Source organism: Hypanus sabinus, chromosome 17 (genome assembly GCF_030144855.1).
Source record: "Hypanus sabinus isolate sHypSab1 chromosome 17, sHypSab1.hap1, whole genome shotgun sequence".
NCBI classification, from domain to species: Eukaryota; Metazoa; Chordata; class Chondrichthyes; order Myliobatiformes; family Dasyatidae; genus Hypanus; species Hypanus sabinus.
Window position 1 is genome coordinate 32,087,205 of NC_082722.1, and position 25,587 is coordinate 32,112,791.

The following is a 25,587-nucleotide window of genomic DNA, read 5'->3' on the forward strand; positions in this document are numbered from 1 at the left end:
ACATCGCCTTTGTGCCCACTCCCGAGCACCTTTTGTTACCCTACAGAGGCAACCTAACTTCTGCTTTCGAATATAAATTGATTATTTAAGCAAATAATTGGTTTACGCTTTCGCATTCTAATTCTTTCCGAAAGGTATCTCGCCGCCTTCACCTACCCTACCGCCCACAACTTCCTTCGACTCTAATTCTTGCACTGATAAACGCTCAGCCCGTTCCCGGAACACTAGCCACTCTAAAGCGATTATTGCAGTCAGGCAATTGGATTGTGGGAGGCCTCTCCACCCCTCTGCTCCCTCCAGCAGGTCCTTGGCTGGGGTTTGGAGATACCGACCGAGTCGGCGGAAGGAGAGGCAGCGTCCCCGCAGAGCGCAGCGCTGGGTCTCGGACCGAAGGTAGCGGAGACGGAGTTGCAGGGGACTGGGTTAATGGCACAGGTACGTGAGGCAGTTTGGGCTACACCCCCTGCCTGCCGGCCGGGGTCCCGAGTTCGTGGGAGGACTTCCAATCTGTCTGATGAAAGTTGGGAAGTGCCTCGGATCAGCGTTGCCTTGATCCCTCGCCGTCGTGTTACGCGCAAACTATTCTTATCTTCGGAGCAAAACTAGTGATGATGCCGACTGTGAAGTCCGGTGCAAACTGTGACAATTCACTGCCACTCTTGCCTCCCAGCCAGAAGGCAGTGACTTTGGCGCTACTTGCGGTCTCAGGCAGACCCTGAACAATCCCCTGACGATGTTTCAAATACAGAAAATGTGCAAGATGTTATAGCATCCCCAACCTGTCAGTTATTACCTCACTATTGACTCCGGTGTCGGGTGAATTTGTTACAAATTATGTGCCCACTGTTTCAATTGCAACAGCGGCTGCACTTAAAATAACCCCGGTTGCTATAAGAGCTGAACGTGTACAAAGCGCATCTTTCACTTGTAAATTTTTTTCGTGTGGAAGCGGACTTCTCAGAGGTAGTTCAGAGAAGTTCTGGTGGAATTTCAGCATGTTGCCATCTATTCTTCAGATGCATTATTTTGTGAAACACGGCCAGTGTCACTGAAAGAGCGAGCCATATTATTTTACACTTGTTTTTGCCTTCGTTTTAACAGACGACTTGGATTTAAAGAGGTAGTGCCAAGATAAGGGACTCCCATCAACACCATGGCTTTCTGGACATTATTTCAATCAAATTTATGCCTACTTTTGCTACTGTCCACCAGACCAGTGTCCACAACAGAGAGATCAGAAACGGAACGTGTGAAAGAAATAATGAGAGCAGCACCACTGATTGATGGGTATGTTGTCCATTGCACCTAACCTCCTTTGCCAATGTTCTGACTAGACCTCTGTTAATATTCAGAGGGGAAAGGTGAAAAAAAAATGGAAAGGCGCTGTGCAAAGGGATTGAACTAGAAGAATACACCCTCAGAGTTAAGGACCAGCATCTTCCTGTGAGGGTGAAAGACAAAGATGACAAGGGATTTTGTAAATTTAGTCAAATAGAAAAAGGAAGTACATGAAATATTCAAGAAGCTGAACAGGAACAGGGCCCCTCATGAATGTATGAAAAGGGAGGAAAGATCAAGGAATTAGCATGGTTAAAAAGAATCATGAAAATGCCAATGTTAAGTAGAATGAAGGGGCATCCCAAAGCATTTAATATATGTAGCGAAAGCAAGGGGTTAGGTCCACACAAGAATTAAGAATGGAATTTATGCCTAGAGCCAGAGGGGGAAGACTTTGCATTAGTACGTGCCAAAGAGTGTGTACTAATTCACAGTGGATTCTGGATAATTGGGACTGAGTGGAACCAGTACATTTTGGCCTAACTAAGCAGCTGCCCCAATTTTCAAAAGTTTAAAAGGATATAAAAAAGCAGACTACCAGTTAACTGATAAACAAATTATGTATTTTAATGAAATTCAGGACAAATTAGAACACTACCACAACGACCACAGTATTAGTACGTATTCTTGATAGTTATTGACAGGAATTCATCCAGTGGGCGCAATGGACAAAATCAGCACAGACACCTAGTGCAGATAATGGACTAAGATGAGAAAATCTGCAGAATCTGGAAATCCAAGCAACCTGCACACAAAATGCTGGAGGAACTCAGCAGGCTAGGCAGCATCTATGGAAAAGAATACAGTCGATGTTTTGGGCAGAGTCCCTTCATCAGGACTGGAAAAAAAAGATGAGAAGTTAGAGCAAGAAGGTAGGGGTTGCTCAAACTTATCTTTCTCTCCAGTCCTGATGAAGGGTTTCGGCATGAAACTTTGACTGTTTATTCTATTCCATTAACTCTGCCTGGCCTGCTGGGTTCCTCCAGCATTTTGTGTGTGCTGCAGATAATGGACCGCCTTCATACAATGCTGTGAATGATTTCATCCTCCAAATCTTCATTTTAACATGCAAGATGATTATTTGTAACTCCAAACTCTTTTGTAGTTTCTAACTTGTTGAAGGAGAGAAATCATTTAATTTTCACTCCTGGCCATTTCTGACATCTCCAAGCCTCAGTGTTTGAAACCGCAGTGAGCTAACAGTTTGGAATTGTCTTGCTGCTAATTTCTCACCAACTATCAGTGACAAAAATCACTGCTTTTTGAATACAAGCACACACAACTGACAATATTTTAAAATGACATAGATAGAATCTAGGGGCCACAAAGTGCACGTGACTGATGCTGGTTAGAACCTTCTCAGCAACCTGTTCCTGCCCAATTAAGTGACATTGTGTCCCAAATAGATGAAGGTAATCCCTGCAGTTTTCTTGATTAGTTTTTGTTCTTTAAGGTTTGTCCCAAATAAGCAACTGCCCTGATTAACCAATGGCCTGATTAACCAATGTCCCAATTAACCAGAATCCACTGTGTTTATTTATTTATTTATTTAGAGATGGCGAGCAGAACAGGCCCTTCTAGGCCAATGTGCCACACTGCCCAGCAACCCCAGCCTAATCACAGGACTATTTACAATGGCCAGTTACTCTACTAACTGATATGTCTTTGAACTATGGGAGGGAACCATGCAGTCACAGAGAGAATATACAGACTCATTACAGATGGCTCCGAGCTGCAACGCCCCAAACTACGATAGTGTTGTGCTAACCACTGTGCTACTGTGATACCTTAAAAGACTAGAACAATGATAAGATCGGGGGATGTAGATGATCTATGTTCTAGGGTATATTGATACTAAGAAGGAGGAGGTGTTTGGGGCTCATAGAAATAACCAATAAGGTGTAAATGGAGCAGCCATTGTAGGAGTGGACAGTGTTAGAGTGGTCAGTCTTTGGCTCAACAGGCTTAAGCGAGAACATGTGGAGACTCTAAGTATTTATCTTTGTCTTATAGCACATAGCCAGCATGGTGAAGGTGGGTCTAGAGTTAATGGTGTGAGATGTGGGAACTTTAGGAGTCCTCCAGTTTTCCTGAAAACTTCATTTGTATGAAGTGCTCCTTAGAGACCATGTAAGGAACTGGATGACCTCTGGCTCATATGGGAGAATGAGAAAGTGAGTAGGAGCTACAGGGAGGTTGTCACCCCTAAGTGACAGGAGGCTTGTTCTGAGATTACAGGCGGGAAAAGGAAAGGGAGTAGGTAGCCAGTGCAGAATACTGTTGTGTCATTCCCCTCAATAGTAAGTATTTCATTTTGGATACTGTTGGGGGAAGACAACCTACTGGAGGAAGCCCTGGCGGCCGGGTCATAAGTCTGTCTGTGGCTCAGAAGGGGAGGAGGGAGAAGAAGAGTACAGTGGTGATCAGGAATTCCATATAGTTAGACGAGTAGATAGGAGATTCTGTGGAACCAGGTGAGAACAGCGAAAGTTAATGGATGAGATCGCCATCTGTATAATATCACAGAGATAAAATAAAATATCGTTTAAGAAATAATTGATTGCCATAACAAGTGTTGATGGTGACAAAATAGTGGCAATTAATGTGGTTAAGCTAGAATCAAGGTGATTAAACTACCTAAGCTGGCACTTTGAATGAGCTGACTATCATTTGTTATTGTCCATAGCCACAATGATTTAGCACTCCAGCTAAGAAAGTACTTTAACAACAACCTGACTGCAGTTGATCTGAATACTCTGAACAAGACCCGAACAAACATTAACAAATTGAAAGAAGGAAATGTGGGAGCTCAGGTATGTTTTCTCAGTTTTCTTTCCCGCTGTTCCTTTTCCCGTTGCTTCCTCCAAGAGTAGCCTGGCAGACTTTTCTGCAAATTAATGGAAGAATTTATTTATTTATTGGGCTACAGCGCAGTATAGGCCTGTCCAGCCCTTTGAGTCGCGCCGCCCAGCGAACTCTGATTTAATCCTAGCCTAATCACGGGACAATTTACAATAACCAATTAACCTACCAATTGGTACATCTTTGGACTGTGGGAGGAAACCAGAGCACCCAGAGGAAACCCACACAGTCACTGGGAGAACATACAAACTCCTTACAGACAGCTGTGGGATTTGAACCCTGGTTACCGGTACAGTCGGCCCTCCTTATCCGCGGATTCCGCATGCGTGGATTCAACCAACCACGGGTCGGGAAAACCCGGAAGTTCTCTCTCCAGCACTCGTTGCTTGAGCATGTACAGGCTATTTTTTCTTGTCATTATTCCCTAAACAATACAGTATAACAACTATTTACATAGCATTTACATTGTATTAGGTATTACAAGTAATCTAGAAATGACTTAAAAGTACAGGCAGTCCCCAGGTTATGAATGAGTTCCATTCCTGAGTCTGTCTTTAAGTCGGATTTGAAGTCGGTACAGGTATATTCGGTATTATTTAGCATCAGTTAGTCAAACGTTTTTCTTAGTATATAGTACATATTTTGCCTTTCTATGCATATAAAACACTTAAGAAATGTACGTATTTCAATAATTTAACCACTGCATTGCTTAGTAATAATTGTAGCTTTCATCGGGGCAGGGCCTTTCACATTCTCCATTAAAATTGTTTGGATTGTTGACTGACTGTAGCCTAACACTGTTCCAATGACCGATGGCGTTTCACCTTTTTCCAATCGCTTTATTACTTCCACTTTACTGTCAATCGTGATCGTGATTATTTTCGTGAACAGAAACTCTGCGGATTCAGAGCTGTGCCGCCAGGTCCTAATGTCCACCACACGGAGACATGTTAAATAAGGTCCGGGGTTCCACTGGGTCCTAAAGACCTAAAGGCACTGATACATGTTAAATAAGGGACTTGAGCATCCGCGAATTTTGGTATCTGCAGGGGGTCCTGGAGCCAATCCCTCGTGGATATGGAGGGCCGACTGTACTGTAATGTGTTGTGCTATTACACTACCATGCTGCTCCAGTTGAAATGACCAGGGAAGTATAGTGAATATTCACAATAAATGTTAACTCGATCATTTGGAAATGAGAAGGTGCTTTGGTTTGATATGGTAACTTACAGCTATGGGTTGATTAAAATAAACACAATCCTGGCACAATGTACGGTGGATTCTGCTTAACGAGGCCATTGGTTAATTGGGATAGATGCTTATTTCCTAAAGAGCAAAAACTAATTTAGAAAATCCCTTTGTTTACTTGAATCACCATGCTGTTTAGTTGGGGCAAGAGACTGTTATCGATCAGATTCTAACTAGTGTTAGTCATATGCACTTATGTGACTGTTAGGCACAACACTGCTTGCTACTCTGTGTCAGAGTGACCAGTTTTTAAATAGCGTCGCTTGTATGTGCTTGTGTTCAAACAGCAGAGATTTTTGTTAATGATAGTTGGCGAGTAATAAGCAGTAAGACAATTCAGAATTTTTTGCTCACTGCAGTGTCAAACATTCAGGCTTGGAGATACCAGAAACAGCCAAGAGTGAAAATGAAACAATTTCACTAGATCAACAAGTTAGGCACTGTGAAGGTATTGACAATCTTCTTGAATATTACAATGGAAATGAAGATTTGGAGGATGCAGTCATTAAAAGCATTGTATGAAGGCAGCCCATTATCTGCACTAGGTGTCTGTGCTTATTTTGTTCATTTACAGTCAGTAGGAAGAACACAGCAGCATGCACTGGATTAATTCTTCCATCTCTGACTACTAGGAACTAATACACAGTTTTATAGTACTGTAGTAGATATGGCAATGTTCTAATTTGTTCTGTATTTCATTTAAATATATCATTTGTTACCATTTAAAAGGTAGTGTATCTGTTTTATACCTTGCTAACTATTTTCACAAAACTTCAGCTCATTGGGGTAGCTGCTTCATTGGGCCAAAATGTACCTGTCCCAGTGTTCCAATTAACTGGAATCCACTGTATTGAGTTTGGAGTGTAAGCATATGGACAAAGGTGAAGAAGAACTTGATATTCATACTTCATGAATGATTTTTTTATGTTTGGGTAAAAGGAATGTCATGGGAATTATAGCAACACCCAATTTCTCTGCCATTTGAAAATGGGCCTTTTTGTTAACCTGCAGAATGAGTACAGGCAGTATGATCCATTGCCCACAGCTCTGTAGCATGGTAACAATAGTAAGTTTGAATTGCTTAAAGCTATCTGCACTTCCCAATTGACCTTCATGGAAAATTAATTGACCCTGGAATCATTTTATTACAAGGGATCGACGACAGGGGAGGGCACATCATCGTGATTTGGAAATATATCGTCAGTCATTCAATGTGATTGGCTCTATAACTCCCTACCAACAGTACTGTTGGAGGGCTTTTGCTCGAAGGACTGGTGCTGCCTGTGAGACTGTGCTGCTTCCAGGGATTCTACTCGAGGGCTGTCTTCCATCATCCAGTTGTTGCAGGACTCCAGTGCGGCCTCAGTTGTGAAGCAGTGTTTCAGCATGCCCGTGATCGACAGTAACTTAATAGTGTGATTCTCCCTGAGAGACTGATGCCTACTTGAGTGCAAGTTGTTATGAGATAGCTCTTGCCATTTGGTTTGCCAGAGTGACAAGATGGCAACTGGATGTTGAGGAAGTAGGTTCCTCGGTTCCAATGTGGACCAGAATTGACATGTTGTATGCACGCTGTGGGGGAAACCTGTAGACATGGCAAGCTCACACATGAATCTGCCTGCTTGTCCCTTTGCAATGGGGAAGGAAGCATTGACCTCTTTGAACAGAAGAAATAAACAGCCCTCCTCCGGTAACAGTGGGCTGCAAGTTGTGAGATGTTGCAAACACCTCTAGCCACAGTCTATAAGAAGCCTGGTATACAAAAGCTGGTTTTTTGAGAGCCATGGGGAATGTTGTCCTTGCTCTGCTTGGAGGTTATAATTTGATCACAGCAGTTGGCAATTTTCACTGAATATTTCCGCATTGAATTACCGGCATACTTTTCCTCGTCAAGGGTGAGGCAGCAGAAGTGATCTCAGAACTTTCTGTGGATGTAGACTCCGACTGAGAGACCTCTTCTTCCCACCTCTCTTCCTTCTCCCCTCTTCCTCTGCCTTTCAGCAAATTCTCCCTGCATGCATGTTAATCATTTTTATTTCTCCAGAGATGACATTCCCCCAAGGAAGGTAGCCACTATTACCCCCATCTGGAAACAGTACATTGGACCAGACACTATGAAGTTCAGGAAAAGTCCTGTATGCTGCTGAGTCTTTTGCATTTATGTCAGTAATTTAGGTAGAGTTGAACTCATAAAGAACCCAGCTGACAGCAAATTATCGTTATCTGCCAGGTGATGTGAAATATGGTCAGGAGCATACCTTCTCAGTTAGCTCACATTGCAAACACTGCTGGATTTCCTTGCATGCATTAATGCCCTGAACAATATAACATCTAGCATGATTTACCCGACAAGTTTTCATGAGCTGTGAAGGTGCAAATGATTACTATTTTTTTTGACAATTTATAAAGAAACTGAACACAGTAAGTCTTTCAGCATATTTTTGTTTTTAAGTCATCACTTTAAATTCAATTATTCATAGGCAAAGGTCTGGACACTATTTATAAAAATCCTTAATTTTTATGTTGTACCCATGTTCAGCAGCACAAAGTTTCCCATCCTTAAGTACACTATGAAATGCATCTTGAAAGGAATTAGAAGTTTATTAAGTTATGCTGCCTCTTTGTACTGACTCTTGGGATCGTTTTTGTATCTGATTATCCGACTGAGTTATTCAATATCTTTAGCTAGCACGTCATCAAGCACAGTTTTGGTGTAATTTCCCATCTGATCCCAAAGCAGAAGTTTTATCCAGAAGTAACACAAATAAAACGCTGGAGGAACTCAGTAGGCCAGGCAGCATCTATGAGAAAAGTACAGTCGATGTTTCTGACCAAGACCCTTCAGCAGGACTCCAGCAGTGTTTGTTTTTAGTATCCACCTTGAGCTTTACTGAAAGATTTGTAGTGCCTTTGATACGGAAAGGAGAGAGGATGTAGGGGAGAGTTAAAGGTTGCTCCTGAACATATTTCACATCACCTAGCAATCCTATGAGAGTGGGAAAGCCTTGGTGTGGATAGCATGAGACAAAATACCCAGACATATTTAGATGTTTAATCAGCTTATATTCAAATCAATTATTCATATTAGTCTGAATCACTTGAGGTACTTCATGAATACTTTGCTTCAGTATTCACTACGGAAAAGGATCTTGGTGATTGTAGGGATGACTAGCAGTGGACTGAAAAGTTTAAGAATGTAGATATTAAGAAAGGCGATGTGCTGGAGCTTTCGGAAAGCATCAAGTTGGGTAATTCACCAGGACTGGACGGGATGTACCCCAGGCTACTGTGGGAAGCGAGGGAGGAGATTGCTGAGCCTCTGGCAATGATCTTTGCATCATCAATGAGGACGAAAGAGGTTCCGGAGGATTGGAGGGTTGAGGATGGTGTTCCCTTATTCAAGAAAGGGAGTAGGGATATCCCATGGGAACTATAGACCAGTGAGACTTAAGTGGTTGGTAAATTGACGGAGAAGATCCTAAGAGGCAGGATTTATGAACATTTGGAGAGGCATAATATGATTAGGAATAGTCAGCATGGCTTTTTCAAAGGCAGGTCATTCCTTATGAGCCTGATTGAATTTGTTGAGGATGTGACTAAGCACATCGATGAAGGTAAAGCCATAGATGTAGTGTATATGGATTTTAGTAAAGCGTTTGATAAGCTACCCCATGCAAGGCTTATTGAGAAAATAAGGAGGCATAGGATCCAAGGGGACATTGCTTTGTGGATCCAGAACTGGTTTGCCCACAGAAGGCAAAGAGTTGCTGTAGACGGGTCATATTCTGCATGGAGGCCGGTGACCAATGGTGTGCCTCAGGGATCTGTTCAGGGACCCCTACTCTTCGTGATTTTTATAAATGACCTGGATGAGGAAGTGGAGGGATGGGTTAGTAAATTTGCTGATGACACAAAGGTTTGGAGTGTTGTGGATAGTGTGCAGGGCTGTCAGAGGATACAGTGGAACATTGAGAGGATGCAAAACTGGGCTGAGAAGTGGCAGATGGAGTTCAACCCAGATAAGTGAGGGGCGGTTCACTTTGGTAGGTCAAATATAATGGCAGAATATAGTATTAATGGTAAGACTCTTGGTAGTGTGGAGGATCAGAGGGATCTTGGGGTCCGAGTCCATAGGACACTTACAGCTGCTGCGCAGGTTAACTCTGCGGTTAAGAAGGCATACAGTGCATTCGACTTCATCAACCATGGGATTGAGTTTAAGAGTCGAGGGGTAATGTTGCAGCTATATAGGACACTGGTCAGACCCCACTTGGAGGATTGTGCTCAGTTCTGGTTGGCATAGAAAGTGTGCAGAGGAGATTTACAAGGATGTTGCCTGGATTGGAGAGCATGCCTTATGAGAATAGGTTGAGTGAACTCGGCCTTTTCTCCTTGGAATGACAGAGAATGAGAGGTGACTTGATAGAGGTGTACAAGATAATGAGAGGTATTGATCGTGTGGATAGTCAGAGGCTTTTTCCCAGGGCTGAAATGGCTAGCACGAGAGGGCACAGGTTTAAGATACTTGGAAGTAGGTACAGAGGAGATGTCAGAGATAAGTTTTTTACGCAGAGAGTGATGAGTGCGTGGAATGGGCTGCCAGCGACGGTGGTGGAGGTGGAAATGATAGGGTCTTTTAAGAGACTCCTGGATGGCTACATGGAACTTAGAAAAATAGAAGGCTATGGGTAAAGCCTAGGTAGTTCTAAGGTAGGGACAAGTTCGGCGCAGCTTTGTGGGCCGAAGGGCCGGTATTGTGCTGTAGGTTTTTCTATGTTTCTTCTTTTACAGTGAGCTTTCTTTTGCACACAGTAGAAAAATATGTTCCACTTTTCTGTTGCTTGATAATTGTTAATTCTGAACAGCATTCATGCAGTATATAAAATAATTACAATGCGGCATCCTGTTCCTTTACAGTTGTGGTCTGCGTATGTACTATGCTCCTCCCAGAATAAGGATGCAGTTCGCTTAACCCTGGAACAAATTGATGTCATCAAACGGATGTGTAGGAAGTATCCAGAGTTTGAATTGGTCACATCTTCAGGAGGTACCCTTTAGGATCATGTCAACGTGGTTCTTTAACATTTCTGAATATATGCAAATAATGAAGAGTATCGATGACAGCTTATTCATTTGATTTAATCTAGCCTTGAGCAACACTGAAAAGATAGCCTGTCTAATCAGCGTTGAAGGAGGACACTCAATAGACAGCAGTTTGGCAACCTTAAGAATGTTTTATGAACTTGGAGTACGTTCGATGTCCTTGACCCACAATTGTCACACACCCTGGTAAATATGCAAAATATTTATGGGAAGAGTGATAAGTTTTCTGAGTCTAAAGAATATCAGTGTGAGGATTTGGAGCTGTGCTATTGTAATCCTGTCTCAGAATTGTGCACTCTCAGAATTACATGTGATAGCTTACCGGAGTTGGGAGGTGGAGGTGGAGCACCCTCAACCAAAGATGTCTTGATTCATAATGAATGTGAATTCATTTCCATTTATTTGAAAGTTTATTTAATTAAATATTACTGTTAGTTTAGCTGGTTTATCATTTTAATGTGGAAGAAAGGGAGCAACTGCCCTGTATCTGGTATAACCCATGAAACAAACTTGGTGATATTAAGTCATGATTAAATTCAACCATGACCAGTAGATAATTAGAGGTAGTTATATAGTCTCCAAAGTTATCACAGTCTTATCCCATTTACTTAACCTGCCTCTATTAATCCATAAAATTTAGCTATCTAATTCTGGAGCCTGGCAACGAATGAACTGTTTATTCTAACTCGTATTCCAAAAATCAATAAAGTATTATTGCTTGTTCGGAGGGTGTGTACCGTATGTTCTTCCTGATTAAGAGTGGATTAGTGAAATTAAATATTTGTGTGAAATTTCTCATAAGCATTTAGTGAATTTAGGACTGCGGTCGGATCCCAGCTATGCTGGTTGGTGCCCGAGGTACGGGCAAATGATGAGGATACGCGGAAGCCTGTTACCTCTAAAAGGGGATTGATTTGCTGCCTAATTTACTTTTCACACATTAATGGAAATTAAACAAACTTTGTCCTGTACCTCTACCCAAGGGTCCAATCATTCTTTTTAAGTTTAGGTTCTTCTCCCCAAAGAAAGTCACGTAGAATCATAAGGTGGTTGTTTTCTCTTGCACTGAGGGTTGAAAGTGAATGAAATTTATTACTACCTACTTACATAATGTGAATTTTGTAGTTTTTTGGCACCAGTGCAAAGATATAAAATCACTTCACAGTAAATTACAATAAATAAATAAATTAGTGCCCTCCACCCCCAAAAAAAGAAATGGGGAGGTATTTTTCATGGACCTTTCAGAAATCTGATGAAGGAGGCACACTGTCTGCTGGATTGGTACTTGGCTTTGGCCTGAATAAAAATCTTATTTGTACTTCAAAATGGCATCCTGACCATAAAAATGTTAATAGAGAAAAAAATTCTGCTGATGTTCTTAAAGGTAAAGACTGACAATTTATTCCAACCTCATAAAATCTCCATACTTAGCGAGATAAATTCTTTTTAATTAACAAATGGTGTTTCATGCATATTGGTAAGTCACTGTATTAAGTGGCTGTGAGGCTGAGTGTAACAGTGACCTAATCTTGCTAGATATGTCTCCAAGGCTGTGCCAAATATGGACAAACTTGCCAGTTTCTTACATTCTTTTCATTCTGGTTTATAAAGCACAAAATTGATCAGCTTATTAACTGCAAAAACAAATCTTCTCCCACACACTCCATATTAACGTTGCCAATCAAACTACTGTGCTACATCTAAACAAAAACAGTGGCTGCTTGAAATCAGAATAAAACCAAAATAAAGAGGACCGATCTTCAGTGGTGAAAGCAAAAGAGTTAATGTTTCACGTCAATTAAATTACAACAGACAATGATTATATTTGGGTCAGTAGTTCGACCAACCAAAGCACTAAGCTTTGCATAATCTCTGACACCTCCCTCCTTTTTCTCAATCTCTCTGTCTCCATTCCCTGGAGACAAACTGTCAGACATCTTTTATAAACCTTCTGTTTCCCACAGTCATCTTGACTGCTGCTCTTCCCACCCTGTCTCTTATAAAAATGCTGTTCCTTTTTCTCAGTTTCTTCACCTCTGCCATGTCTGTTTTCAGGATGTGGCTTTCCGTTTAAAGAGTGAGGTTTCTTTCCCTCCGCTATTTATGCTGACCTCACCTGCATCTCCTCCATTTCTTGTACATCTGTGCTCAACCTATCTTCCCACCTCTTAAATAGTGGTAGAGTTCCTCTTGTCCTTAACTATTGCCTCATTGGCCTCCACATGCAACACATTATCCTTCGCAACTTCCGCCATCTTTAAAGGGACCCTACCACTAAACGTCTTTACCTCTCCCCTGGTTTTCCATAGGGATCACTCCCTCCTCAATTCCCTGGTCCATTTGTCTCTCCCCAGTTGTATCCCTTCCAGCACTTATCCCCGCAGAGTGCTACATCTGCCCAACCACCTCCTCCCTTGCCTTCATTCAGGGCCCCAAACAGTCCTTCTAGACAAGGTACCACTTCACCTCTAAATCTGCTCGGGTCATCTGTTGTGTCTGGTGCTCCGGATGTGGCCTCCTCCGCATTGGCGAGTCCTGTCACGAACTGGGGGACCAGTCCGATGAGCATCTTCGCGCCATCTGCCACAAGGGGGACTTACCGGTGGCCAAACATTTTAGTTCTGATTCCTATTCCCACTGCCTCCTCTTGTGCCAAGAAGAGACCACCCACAGGGCAGGGGTGTAGCACCTTATATTCTGCCTGACACTCTTCAACTGAATGGCATGAATATCGATTTCTCCTTCCAATTTAAAAAACAACCTGTTGCCTCACCCTTCCCTCTTCTATTCCTGACTCTGACCTTTTACCTCTTCTCTCCTGCCTATCACTCCCCTCTGGGTCCCCTCTTCCTTCCCTTTCACCTTTGGTCTACTCTCCTCTCCTATCAGCTTCCTCCTCCTTCAGCCCTTGACTTGTTCCACCCAGCTGGCTTCACCTGTCACCTTTCAGCTAGCATGGTCATCAACCTCAAATATTACTTCTACACTTTTGGAAGAGCACCTGCAAGAGTGACCCTGAGCTTCTAATTGTCCTATCACTTCAGTTCTCTATAGCATTTCCACACTTCCCTTTTTGCTCGTGGTCTCGAACATTATTCCACCAGTGACCAACACAACTTTTCATCTTCCATCTGGGCACATCACAGCTCTTAGCTTTAATGTTGAAGCCACTTCTGTTTTCTTCCTGTCTCCCTCTCTCCACAGATGTCGATATCAAAATAAACTTATTATCAAAGTCACCTTGAGATTCATTTTCTTGCAGGATTTACAGGAAGGTAAAGAAATTCAATAGAATTTATGAAAAACTATACATAGACTGACAACCAATGTGCAAAAGAAGACAAATAGTGCAACTTAAAATAAAAAAAAGTGGTTGTTCTTCTCCCTATCAGTTTTCTCTTTTTTTCCCTTTTCCTCATTCTAATTATTGTAATTTTTACCTTGACCAGCTTGGTCTGCACCCTATCACAGAGACCCCTTATCTTCTCTTCACCTTCCTCTGTAAAGAATAAACATGTTTGTTATTTCATTTTTCCATTTCTTATGGAGGATATTTGCCAACTCCTTTACTCTTCCTGGATGCTGTCCAAACCATTGATAGTTTCTAATAATGACTGCCATTTCAATGTAGAGAAGTGTCCCATGAGACTTTTCAGAAATACAAGGAGAAAGTGAGAGCCCAGCTTCCAGAGAAGGTTCTATGATGAGTGACTGAGACGTTGGCCAATGAGGTTGATATGTGAAGAGCCAAAGGGGTGAGGGAGTGGGTTTGGATGATAAAGGGGGAAATGTGGGTGTTTATGCACAAATCTAAGAAATTACAGTTTGGCTTAATTGGTTGCAAGAAGCAGAAAGACAACATAGCTGCAAATGTCTCCCTCTAACCACACATACCTGACCATAACCATGGAGGGCATTAAAGATTTTGATGCTCGTTATCCGAAATCTGATCTTAACTCAATGGAACAGTGATTTAGGAATAAATACAATGTGTATACTCATTGAGAAATCAGAATTAATCTTGGAAATGAAGGTGGAGCTCCCTCTCTTTAGTATGCTTGAAATGCCTTAGAATGTATTGTTATGACGTCAAGCATGTAATGCTAGATAGACAGATCACCATATTACATAAGTTATTTTGGAAATGTGCAGAAATCTTTCACGGTGTTGACTGTATTTTAGAAGTTATCTTTTAGTCTGAATTTAAAGCACAATATTTACTTTTTCAGGGCGAAAAGTGCAGTAATTAGTCGTGCTAACATTTATGACATAAACACGAATTTAACACAGTTTGGTCAGGTAAGATTTATGTTTTGAATGGACGTTCATGTTCTGGCATTCTTGAGCAGAGATGATTTCACTATTATATATTACCCCCCACCCCCCGAGTGAGCAGCCCATGTTAATTCTGGCATCCCCATTTTGTAAGTGTCACAATGTATACTGCATTCTGTATCAAGCATAATGACGGTATGCCAGAGGAAGGGATTTCCCATTCGTGGCAGTTATAAAACTAGATGGATTACGCTGTGTATATTCTCCAATGCCACGCTCTTGTAAGGAAATCTATACATTAGACACATTTTGGAGAAAGGCAGCCAAATGATGTTGATTACAATGTATCTGAGTTACAGTGAGGCTTTGAATACCCTTGAGGTTGTGTAGTTTGGGGCAGGGGGGAGAAAGGGCCCATGCAGAGATATTATGAGATCCAGTTCTTTGTTTTAGAGCTCTACAGTCAGAGGGCGCTGAATTAATATTAGATTCAAAGTTCAAGATACAAAATTCATTTCCAGTACACAAATGTAAAGGAGAATGTAATAATTGTTTCTTTGGATTCAGTGCAGCACAAATAAAACACAATAATTAAAAAAATGCAATAAATGTAAGTACATAAGAGAGCTTTACATGGATTGTATGTCCATAAAGTGACACTAAGCACAGGAGTGTCTGTATGTAAAGTGACTGATAGGAAATGATACAGTAGTGGTGGTGTGGAGGGGTGGTTGGTGGGCAGAGGTGCTGGTCAGCCTTACTGCTTGGGGAAAGGAACTGTTTTTGAGTTTGTAGGTCCTGGTGGATGCTACATCATCTCCCCCTGATGGGGTAGGACAAACAGTCCATTGGGGAGGGGATCCCTCGTGATGTTACTGGCCCTTTTCTAGCATCTTTTTGGCCTTGATGCCTGGTAGGCAGGTGCTGGCAATGCGTTGGACATTTAAAAGAATTATGTTGAAAACATTTATATTTAACCACCGTAAACACAGTGTGATAATTGTAAACAATGAGTTGTAAAGAAATGAACACAGTTGAAGGGGAGAGTGATTGGAATGATCTTTACTCTGATTAAACAGATGGATTGAAATTTATTGAATTCCTTTAAGTTTTACATTTGTGTGTTGTCTGTTTTTACTTCAAGTTCTTATGGAGAAACCCCCTTCCCCCTTCTCCAGTCCTTGTACACCTTCCACCCCTCCCCACTTTCCCTCATCTACTCTATCTAACTTCTCAGCTTTTTTTTCCAGTCCTGGTGAAGGGTCTCGGCCTGAAACGACTACTGTTTACTCTTTACACCGATGGTTCTTGTGCTCTGAGTTTGGTTAGTTCTTGTAAGCAAAGTTATCATTCTCAATCAAGAGACACTTAAACTTTAATTTCATTCATCATCGTTATAAAATTCTGGACAGTAATTATACAGGAATACTGGCTGTTTACATTCATTAGCTTTCAGTACATTTGGTTATGAAAACAAGGAACACTCTGATTGGAGCCAAAATATACAAGAACCATCTATCATGATGATGCGCATTAATACTCTCCAAATCTTTCTGTTGTACTCATTCATAACTCATTCCTTGAATGGCTGAAAATTACACAAACAGCAAACCCCTGGACTCAGCATATTAAACCAGCCATTTACTCTGCTTGAAGACTCCCTGCATGGTACAAGGTAAATGTCACAGCTCCTATGTACATGATGAAGAGAAGCTGGTAGGAGGTGGCCACAGAAAGATTCTCCTTAAGTAACTCCCAGAAGTAAGTACAGATAGATCACCTAGTTAACCACACTTACAAGTGTTCCACCCGAGTGTGTAGCTGGCTCTTGGCATTCATGAGGGTGGTGTTGCTTTTGAACCCTTCTCCTCCCATTAACTGTTCAACACTAGATGTACCATTGTTACTTCATTTCTAATAGATTCTAGAAGTTCCTTTAACTGATGTCAGGCTAACTAATCAATAGTTCCCCATTCTTTTTCTTCTCTCTCTCCCCCCTCTCTCCCCCCTCTCTCCCCCCCTCTCTCCCCCCCCTCTCTCCCCCCCTCTCTCCCCCCCTCTCTCCCCCTCTCTCCCCCTCTCTCTCCCCCTCTCTCTCCCCCTCTCCCCCTCTCTCCCCCTGTCTCCCCCTCTCTCCCCCTCTCTCCCCCTCTCTCTCCCCCTCTCTCCCCCTCTCTCTCCCCCTCTCCCCCTCTCTCCCCCTCTCTCCCCCCTCTCTCTCCCCTCTCTCTCCCCCTCTCTCCCCCCTCCCTCTCCCCCCCTCTCCCCCCTCTCCCCCCCTCTCCCCCCCTCTCCCCCCTCTCCCCCCTCTCCCCCCCTCTCCCCCCCTCTCCCCCCCTCTCCCCCCCTCTCCCCCCCTCTCCCCCCTCTCTCCCCCCTCTCTCCCCCCTCTCTCCCCCCTCTCTCTCCCCCTCTCCCCACCCCACAATGATTGTTCATTTGTTCAATCAATAGAAATTTAGTTGATGAATTTTCCTATATATTTTACCCTCTTATGTGTAAGTGTCTCTGTAGCAACTTTATTACCCCTTCTTTTTCTTCTATTCCACTTACACCTTGTGTGAAAACGGTGTAACCAGGAAGTAGAGATGCCAGTCCTATTTTATTGAAGGCTTTCCTTCATCAGTCGGTTCTTCACAAGAATTGAGCACCACATTAAAACTGCCATGTTGCACTGACCAATAATTTCAGTGAAACCGAAGTCTTGCCTCCCCCCACTGATAGCGTAAGCACCCTTTTCCTGAAAACTCTGTAGGTGCTCCAACTGTCCGAAGGGCGACAGCTGGTATGTACGATGACTTGATCCACCAGGTCCAATTTCCTGCTTTGGAAGATTGTCCCAGAAAGAGTGGTGCTTATGTGTTCCACTTTGTAAATGCAATCTTCTTGTTTCTTTCCAATTATTCATTATGCAGCACTGAAAGCAGCAAGCCAATAGAAAAATACGATATTTTATGTTAGTTCTCAGCCAGTATTTGAAGCACATTGAAATACTTGTAATAAAGTTAGAGATACTGGAATTTAAATGAATTAGAGTTTGTTCAAGTTTAATGGTCATTCAACCACACACAGTAATAGAGCCAAACGAAATTGCCTTTCTGTGGAGCCAGGGTTCAATACACAGTACCAACAGTCACACACAGTCAACAACGCATTACGCGTACAATTATGATAGTAGAAAAAACATGGTTACTAAAATAATAATAACAAATGCTAATAATACAATATTGTTTACAGTTTTGTTTTGACATAAACAGAGATCAGTTCTGTATTATAATCTAAGATACCTTATTTAGAAAAGTGTTGAGATTATTAAGGAGAAGATTCAACTTTCTTCCGTAAATGTTTGTGCTAAAATTAAACTAAATTTGTACTTCTAGCCTGGAGTGAAGAAGCCACTGGTGTGATATATTGTCAAATGATGTGCATTACTGATACTATGTTAAGGAGGTAATGGGGGAGGATATAACTAGTCCTCGGATTTAGATTCTGAGTTGGAGCAAGGCCAGTTTTGATGGCATCAGGAGGTGATGGAGGTGAGGATGGGTTATGTTGTTTTCTGGGAAAGGGATGTGGGAGGCTCTTCAAAGTGAAATTTTGCGAGTACAGAGATTATATGCTCTAGTAAGAATAAAAGGTAAGGCTAACAGGTTTGGGGAACCTTGGTTTTTGTGGGATATTGAGGCCCTGGTTTGGAGGAGATGGTGCAGAACAGGTATAGGCAGGCAGGAACAAATGAGGTACTTGAGGAGCATAAGAAATGCAAGAGAACATTTAAGAGGGAAATCAGGAGGTCTTAAAGAAGGCAAGGGCTTTTACAGATATTTTAAGAGCAAAAGGAATAGCAAGGGGCAAAAATGGTCCTCTTGAAGATCAGCTTAGTCATCTATGCATGGAGCTGAAAGAGATGGGGGAGATCTCAAATGGACTCTTTGAATCCGTATTCACTCAGGAGATGGAGACTGAGTCGATAAAACTGAGGCAAAGCAGTAGAGGAGTCGGGGGCCACATCTGATTACAGAAGATGAAATGCATGCAGTCTTGAGGCAAAGTCCCCAGTGCCTGACGAGGTACCTTTGCAGGCTTTGCAGAAAGCTAGTGACCTAACAGAGGACTGCAAGGTAGGTATTCTGAGGGGAAAAGGATATATACAGTAAGTATTTGAATAGACAGGGCATGATTAGAAACTATAGCTTTATGCATGGCTTTTGTATGGTAAGTCATGTCTAACCTATTTTATAGTTTTTCAAGGAGCTTACAGGAAAATAGATGAAGGAAAGGCAGTGGACGTTGTCCATATGGACATTACCAAGGTCTTTGACAAAGTCCCTTGTGGAAGGTTGGTCCAGAAGGTTGACATACAAATCGGATTCAATATTCACTTAGCAGGTCAAGCCAGAGTCGGTCGTAGGTGGTTGCCCCTCTGACTGGAGGGATTGGTGCTGGGTCTGTTGTTCTTGGGCATCTATATCGATGATGTGGATGATAATGTGGCAAACTGATCAGCAAATTTGCAGATGACACAAGGATTGGGGGTATAGTGGACAGCAGGGAAGATCATCAAAACTTTCAGTGGGATCTGGACTAGCAGAAACAATGGGCTGAAAAATTGCGGATGGAATTTAATGCAGACATTTGTGAGGTGTTACACTTTAGAAGGACAAAGCAGGGTAGGTCATTCACATTGAACAATAGGGCACTGAGGAGTGTGATAGAACAGGGTGATCGGAGAATACAGATCCATAATTCCTTGTAAGTGGTGTTACAGGTAGATAGGATCGTGAAGAGACCGTTTGGCACACTGGCTTTATAAATCAGAATACTGAGTGCAGGAGTTGGGATGTTATGTTGAAGTCGTTCAAATCATTGTTGAGGTCAAATTTGAAATATTCTGTACAGTTCTGCTCATTTACCTACAGGAAAGATATCAATAAGATTTACAAGAATATTGCCAAGACTTGAGGAACTGAGTTATAGGAAAAGGTTGAATAGATTGAAACTTTATTCCCTGAAGAGTAGGAGAAGGAGGCAAGATTTGATAGAGGTATACAAAATTTTGAGGGGTAGGAGAAATGCAAGCAGGATATTTTCCGCTGAGGTTAGACCTAGAGTTAATAGGTAAAAGGCAAGAGTTCCTTCACTCAGATGGCAGCAGAAGTGGTGGGTGCGATAGTTAAGAGAAGTGGATGGGAGGGGTATCAGGGATATGGTTCAGATATGGAATGCTGGGACCTGGCAGAATAGCAATTCAGCATAACTCGGCTGCGGTGCTCGATGACTTCATGATCCCACGTTCAACACAAACCCAAGTATCAAGTTGAACTGGTACACATCATTGTCAGTCATGTCATGCACAGTTTCTCTCTTTCATTGAGAAGACTAAGCTGCCTTTTGTGGCAGGAGGAGGTTCAGTATAGATGCATGGGCGAGGAAAGCTACCAGCAGTGCCAAAGATGCATGGGTGATGAAAGATGTATGGGTGATGAAAGATGTGTGGGTGAGGAAAGCTACCAGCTGTGCCAAAGATGCATGGGTGAGGAAAGATGCATGGGTGATGAAAGATGCATGGGTGAGGAAAGATGCATGGGTGATGAAAGATGCATAGGTGAGGAAAGCTACCAGCAGTGCCAAAGCAGAAAGGGTCTTCACAAGAGTGTGTTGTTTGGTAAGGGTAATGGCAGCAGCATACATTCTGACTGGCGAAGGACGACTGAGTATAAACCAGAAATATAAACCAGCCCATCATCCTGTGCTCTACAATTTTATTAAATGTCACCTAGCCTAGATTTTGTAAGTAGAAAAAAATATATGCAAGCAGAACAAGTGCCAAACCTGCCCCTACACCTCCTCCCTCACTACCATTCAGGGCTCCAACAGTCCTTTCAGGTGAGTGGACACTTCACCTGTGTGTCTGTTGGGGTCATCCACTGTATGCGGTGCTTCCGGTATGGCCTCCTATATATTGGTGAGAGCCAATATAGGTTGAGAGACTGCTTCGCCAAGCACTTACGCTCCGTCCACCAGAAGAAGCAGGATCTCCCTCTAGCTATCCACTTCCATTCTACCTCCCATTCCCATTCCGACATGTCAATCCATGGCCTCCTCTACTGCAGTGATGAGGCCATACTCAGTTTGGAGGAGCAACATATTGTATTCCTTCTGAGTAGCCTCCAGCCTGAATATTGATTTCTTGAACTTCTGATTATTGCCTCCCCTCCACCTCCCTCTGGTACTCCTCCCCCCTTTCCTTTCTTTCACGGTCTTCTACCCTCTCCTATCAGATTCCCCCTTCTCCAGACCACTATCTCTTTCACCTATCAGCATTCCGGACCTTTACTTCACCCTTCCCCCACTCCTGGTTTCACCTATCGCCTACCAGCTTTTCTTCTTCCCCTACCCTCCAGATATCTAACCTGGGATAGAAGTTCTAGGGTTGGAACTTCTAACCCTAGACATTCTTGAACTTCTAGATCAAGAAGTTAGACTTCTTGATCTAACTTCTCATCTTTTTTTTCCAGTCCTGATGGAGGGTCTCAGCCCAAAGTGTCGACTGTTCACTCTTTTCCATCAATGTTGCCTGGCCTGTTGAATGCCTCCAGCATTTGCTATGTGTCGCTTGGCTTTCCAGCATCTGCACATTTTCTCTTGTCAGAGCACAAGAATTACTGTATTATCTCAATAAGTGTTAGGCATTTTTTTTGGCTCCTAACAAACCACTTTCATGGCTGGTTCATTCTCGCGAATGCCCAACAGCAATAATGTTTTAAGCAATAATGTAGTATTGAATGCTACCTTCCACATTTCAACTTCCATTGTGTATTGTTAGCAGCTCATGCATCAAGTTTGTTTCCTGTCCTGTTAACAACCATGGAAGGTTTAATGCTGCTAAGTAGTTTTTTTTCCACCTAAAGCAAAGTTGCTCCATTTTAACTGTAATCTCCAAGCCTCAAGACATTACTTTGCAACTGAGATAATATTTTACTTCCATTTTACTAATTGTGTTCTTGGAATAGATTTAAAATATCGATTGTTCCAGTTTTTTCCTTCCCCTTCTATTTATAATTTAGTTATTCTCTTTAAGGTATTCCTGAACCAACCAAGGTTGATTTACACTGTTCCTTTTATGTAGAAGCTATGAATGCCCAGTGATTTTGTTGAGTTCAGTAAAGCTTTTAGAATTAATTACCTTTTTACAATAGAATATATCACATAAGCTTTAGTCCTCATAAGGTCATTTCCTGATGTCTGTCAACTCAGAATGTCCATAGAGATAGCAATTGTCAAAAATATACTTGGTACTGACTCAGAATTTCCAATTTTGAATTATTTTCCTTTGCCCCACCTTTTGTATTTGAAACTCAGAATGATTCATAATTACTGAAATTGGGGAATGGAGGACCTGAGTGAAGAGTTGCAACAGTAACTTGCATTTCCCATGAATGTGACATCGAAAGATGAATTGATCCTGCATAAGAAATATCAGGGTAAAAATCCCTCAGTGATTGTATGCATAAAATAGACAGTTGACTCAGTGATGTCTGTTGGGTCCAGTTTCCAGAATTTGCTTCTACTGCATTCAATAAATATCTGTCCTGATTGGCTTTTCTTTAGCTTCTAGCAATAAGATCAGTTATGATAAATATCTACTTGCATCAAGATGAATGGTTGATAATGCAATGTTATTTTTCAGTTCTCAGCTTAATTCATTATCTATTATAAGCAATCTACATTTACTGCACAGTTTGTAACAGCACAAAGAATGAAAAATTTAACTCACTATCCAACTACAGCTAAATGCACAGATTATATCTTTTGTACTTGATGTACAATGTAGTAAAAGATATGTTTTCAACAACATGAATGTAAAACTTTCTGACAAGTTTATAAAATTATGAAAGATAGATAGGGTAGACAGTCAGAATCTCTCACACTGGGTGGAAATGTCAAGTACAGTACTTGACGACATGCATTTAAGCTTCTTTAGTCCTGATGAAGGGTCTTGGCCCAAAACGTTGACTGCTCGTTTCAACGGATGCTGCCCGATCTGCTGAGTTCCTCTAGCTTTTGTACATGCATTTAAGGTGAGTGGGGGAAAGTTTAAAGGAGATTAGTGAAGTCAGTTTTTTACATGGAGAGTAAAAGATTCTTGGAGCTGGCTGCTGGGGTAGTGCTGAAGGGTGATTTTTTAATTAGGGTAACTTTTCTGTCCCTGGGATAGATTTTCAAGAAAAAAATAGCTTTTACAAGAAGAGTTACTGTTGTTTTAAAATTTATGCAATAGTAACTCTAAACCTTTTTTCAGTATGCTTCATAAACAATATTTTCTGAATTTTGAAGTGAGTTAAAATCTTGAATGTGCCAGAATTTCCCTACTCAGACTGTCTTCAAAATGAAGTAAAATAAGTACCAAAGTCATGAAATGTTTAGTTTATATTTTCTCAAAAGAGCTTTCAAAACACATGTAAAATTCATGTGTGTTATTATTTATACAATTTGTACATTTTTTTATGACAAAGAACCGCAGTCCCCAACACTTCTGTCATTACCAACATGCAACACATTTCAGGTTTTTTCAAACAACTGCTTATGTGGTTGCCATGGGAATGAGAAGTGACAGGGGAGCATGTAGTTGTCATGGCAGAAGACTGACATTTTGATGTCAAAATGTGAGTGATTTAAAGATTTGTACCTCCTGATCAGAGTGTATGTTTATTATGTGGCATTACCAAATCAGTTACTATTTGAGTGTTTTAACTGAGAAATGATTAACTTCACCTTGTTTCTGTATGTTTAACTTGCATTTGCAAGCTAGCTATCCAGTTGAGTTAGCCAACTGCTTTGTTAAAAAGTGAGAAATATCATTACCATCCCATCTTTAACATCACACAACTAGTGGTGTTGTCAAAATCACCAGCAGACCAATCAAAAAATACAGAGATACAATTAAAGAAGACCCAGTGAAATATCAGCAGTACCTTGAAAGAGAGAGATACAAGAAAAGAAGGGAGGCAGGAAAACTTGAGATCATCTCATAGTTATCAAAGCACAAACAGAGACAGAAGAGATGATGGTGGAGAGTTAATTAAAGTAACAGAAGGGCTGCAGATAAGAAAAGACAGGCAGTACAAAGTTTTATAGCAGGGAATACCCAGCCAGAAACCCCAGTGGGCCAGCAACAGGAACAGAGTGACCTCCGTCTTCCTGGGGCTGCACTGATGGAGACTATAAAAAAGTACTTTCAATTTCAAGTGTTGCATTTTTCAGAGTTGTTGAGATTTATGTGGATGTATCATAAGTCTGACTGATTTAAAAAAGTGTGTAGAGGGCTGAGTAAATGTTTTGTCAGTGCTTTTAAAAAAAAAAGTGTTCTCTCCTATGGACAGTTGAAAAATAATGATCTCTATAATCTGTTTGAATCATGAACTGCTGCTTATTCCAGAGTTGGGGAGGAGTAGGCAGATGTTTTGTTAGCATTATTGTTTTTTTTAAAACAAGATTAGACAATGCCTCGCTTAGCTGGGCTGCCTCTGTTCATGTTTCACATGGATGTTTTTAACAAAGTTCTCTTAAGGAATTTTGATAAATAGTGCAGACTACGAGGATGTGATTTTATTTTTAAGTGTTACTTCTAGATGGACAGATGTTTTGTCAGAGTTAATGTTAAACTAAAACCATTGTTTGTCAATATTGAAACTATTACCATTGCAGTGCATATTTTGATGGGAAATAAAGTAATACGGGTCTGAACTCATTTGCTGGAGTCAAGTGCTTTGATGCAAAAATTTGCATTCTGTCAAAAAGGGTTAAAATTCCAACAGTCTAATTAATAAACATGTTTCATTGTTTAGCCATAGAATATATTGACACACTGAAGAAAATTTGGCTCAAAAACATATTCTGACTGTATTTAAAAATGAGTTTAAACAAATTTAACAAAGGGCATGGTTTTTATTTGCAGGGTTGACTTTGAAATCTTTGTCATTTCATTTTGTTAAATTCAGTTGATGGTATGGTGGTAATAATACTCATCCATGAAAACTCTGCAAAATGCCGTAAAAGATAATAGTTCTCTTAAAGGATGATCAATACAAAGATCTGGTCTTCATTCCAGAGCCTAAAATAAAGGTTATAACCTAAACAAAATAGAGTTTCAAGAAATTTGTTTTTTCAGAATTTCCAGTGGTCAAAAGTGCTCCTAATTGGAGAACCATGAGATGCAGATACAACAGTGGCATTTAAGAGGCTTTTAAATAGACGCAATATGCAAGGAATGAAAGGATATGTATCATGTACAGGCAGAAGAAATTCCATTTAATTTGGCTTCGTGTTTGGTGCCAGCGTCATAGAGTCCTGTTCTTGTGCTGTGCTGTACTGTCCTGCGTTATAAAACAGGCAAATAAAATGGTATTCACTTGAAAAGAAGGCTAGGCTGAATCAGCTTGAATAACAAATGATGGAAGGCTTTATTAATGAATGAAAATATGCAGATGTTGGAAATCCAGGCCCCCCCCCCCCCCCAAAACAAAATGCTGGAGGAACTCAGTAGGAAAAGAGTACAGTCAATGTCTTGGGCCGAAACCCTTCGGCAGGAAGGCTTTATTAAGTGCTATTAAAATAGAAACAATTTTCTGAGGAGCATTCATCTTGACTACAATAAAAATCATCTTAAACAAGATTGACGTGCAAATGACCACTATTAGTATGATGCAGATTTGAAGTATTTGTGTCAGGAAAGTCTTCCCCCTGCATTGGAAGAGAAGA

The 25,587-nt window shown here is 41.3% G+C and overlaps 1 protein-coding gene across 1 annotated transcript in view; it reads left to right on the top strand.

Annotated features, from left to right (window-relative positions):
* The first annotated feature begins 265 nt into the window (after nt 1–265).
* Nucleotides 266–25,587, top strand: part of dpep2 (dipeptidase 2) — a 43,669-nt gene continuing 18,347 nt past the window's right edge. Inside the window, exons 1-6 of the mRNA XM_059992810.1 lie at nt 266–435; nt 1,102–1,287; nt 4,025–4,151; nt 10,366–10,495; nt 10,596–10,737; nt 14,781–14,850. Coding sequence (XP_059848793.1) covers nt 1,154–1,287; nt 4,025–4,151; nt 10,366–10,495; nt 10,596–10,737; nt 14,781–14,850 — 603 coding nt within the window. The 5' untranslated portion in view covers nt 266–435; nt 1,102–1,153. The remainder of the gene's footprint in view (nt 436–1,101; nt 1,288–4,024; nt 4,152–10,365; nt 10,496–10,595; nt 10,738–14,780; nt 14,851–25,587) is intronic.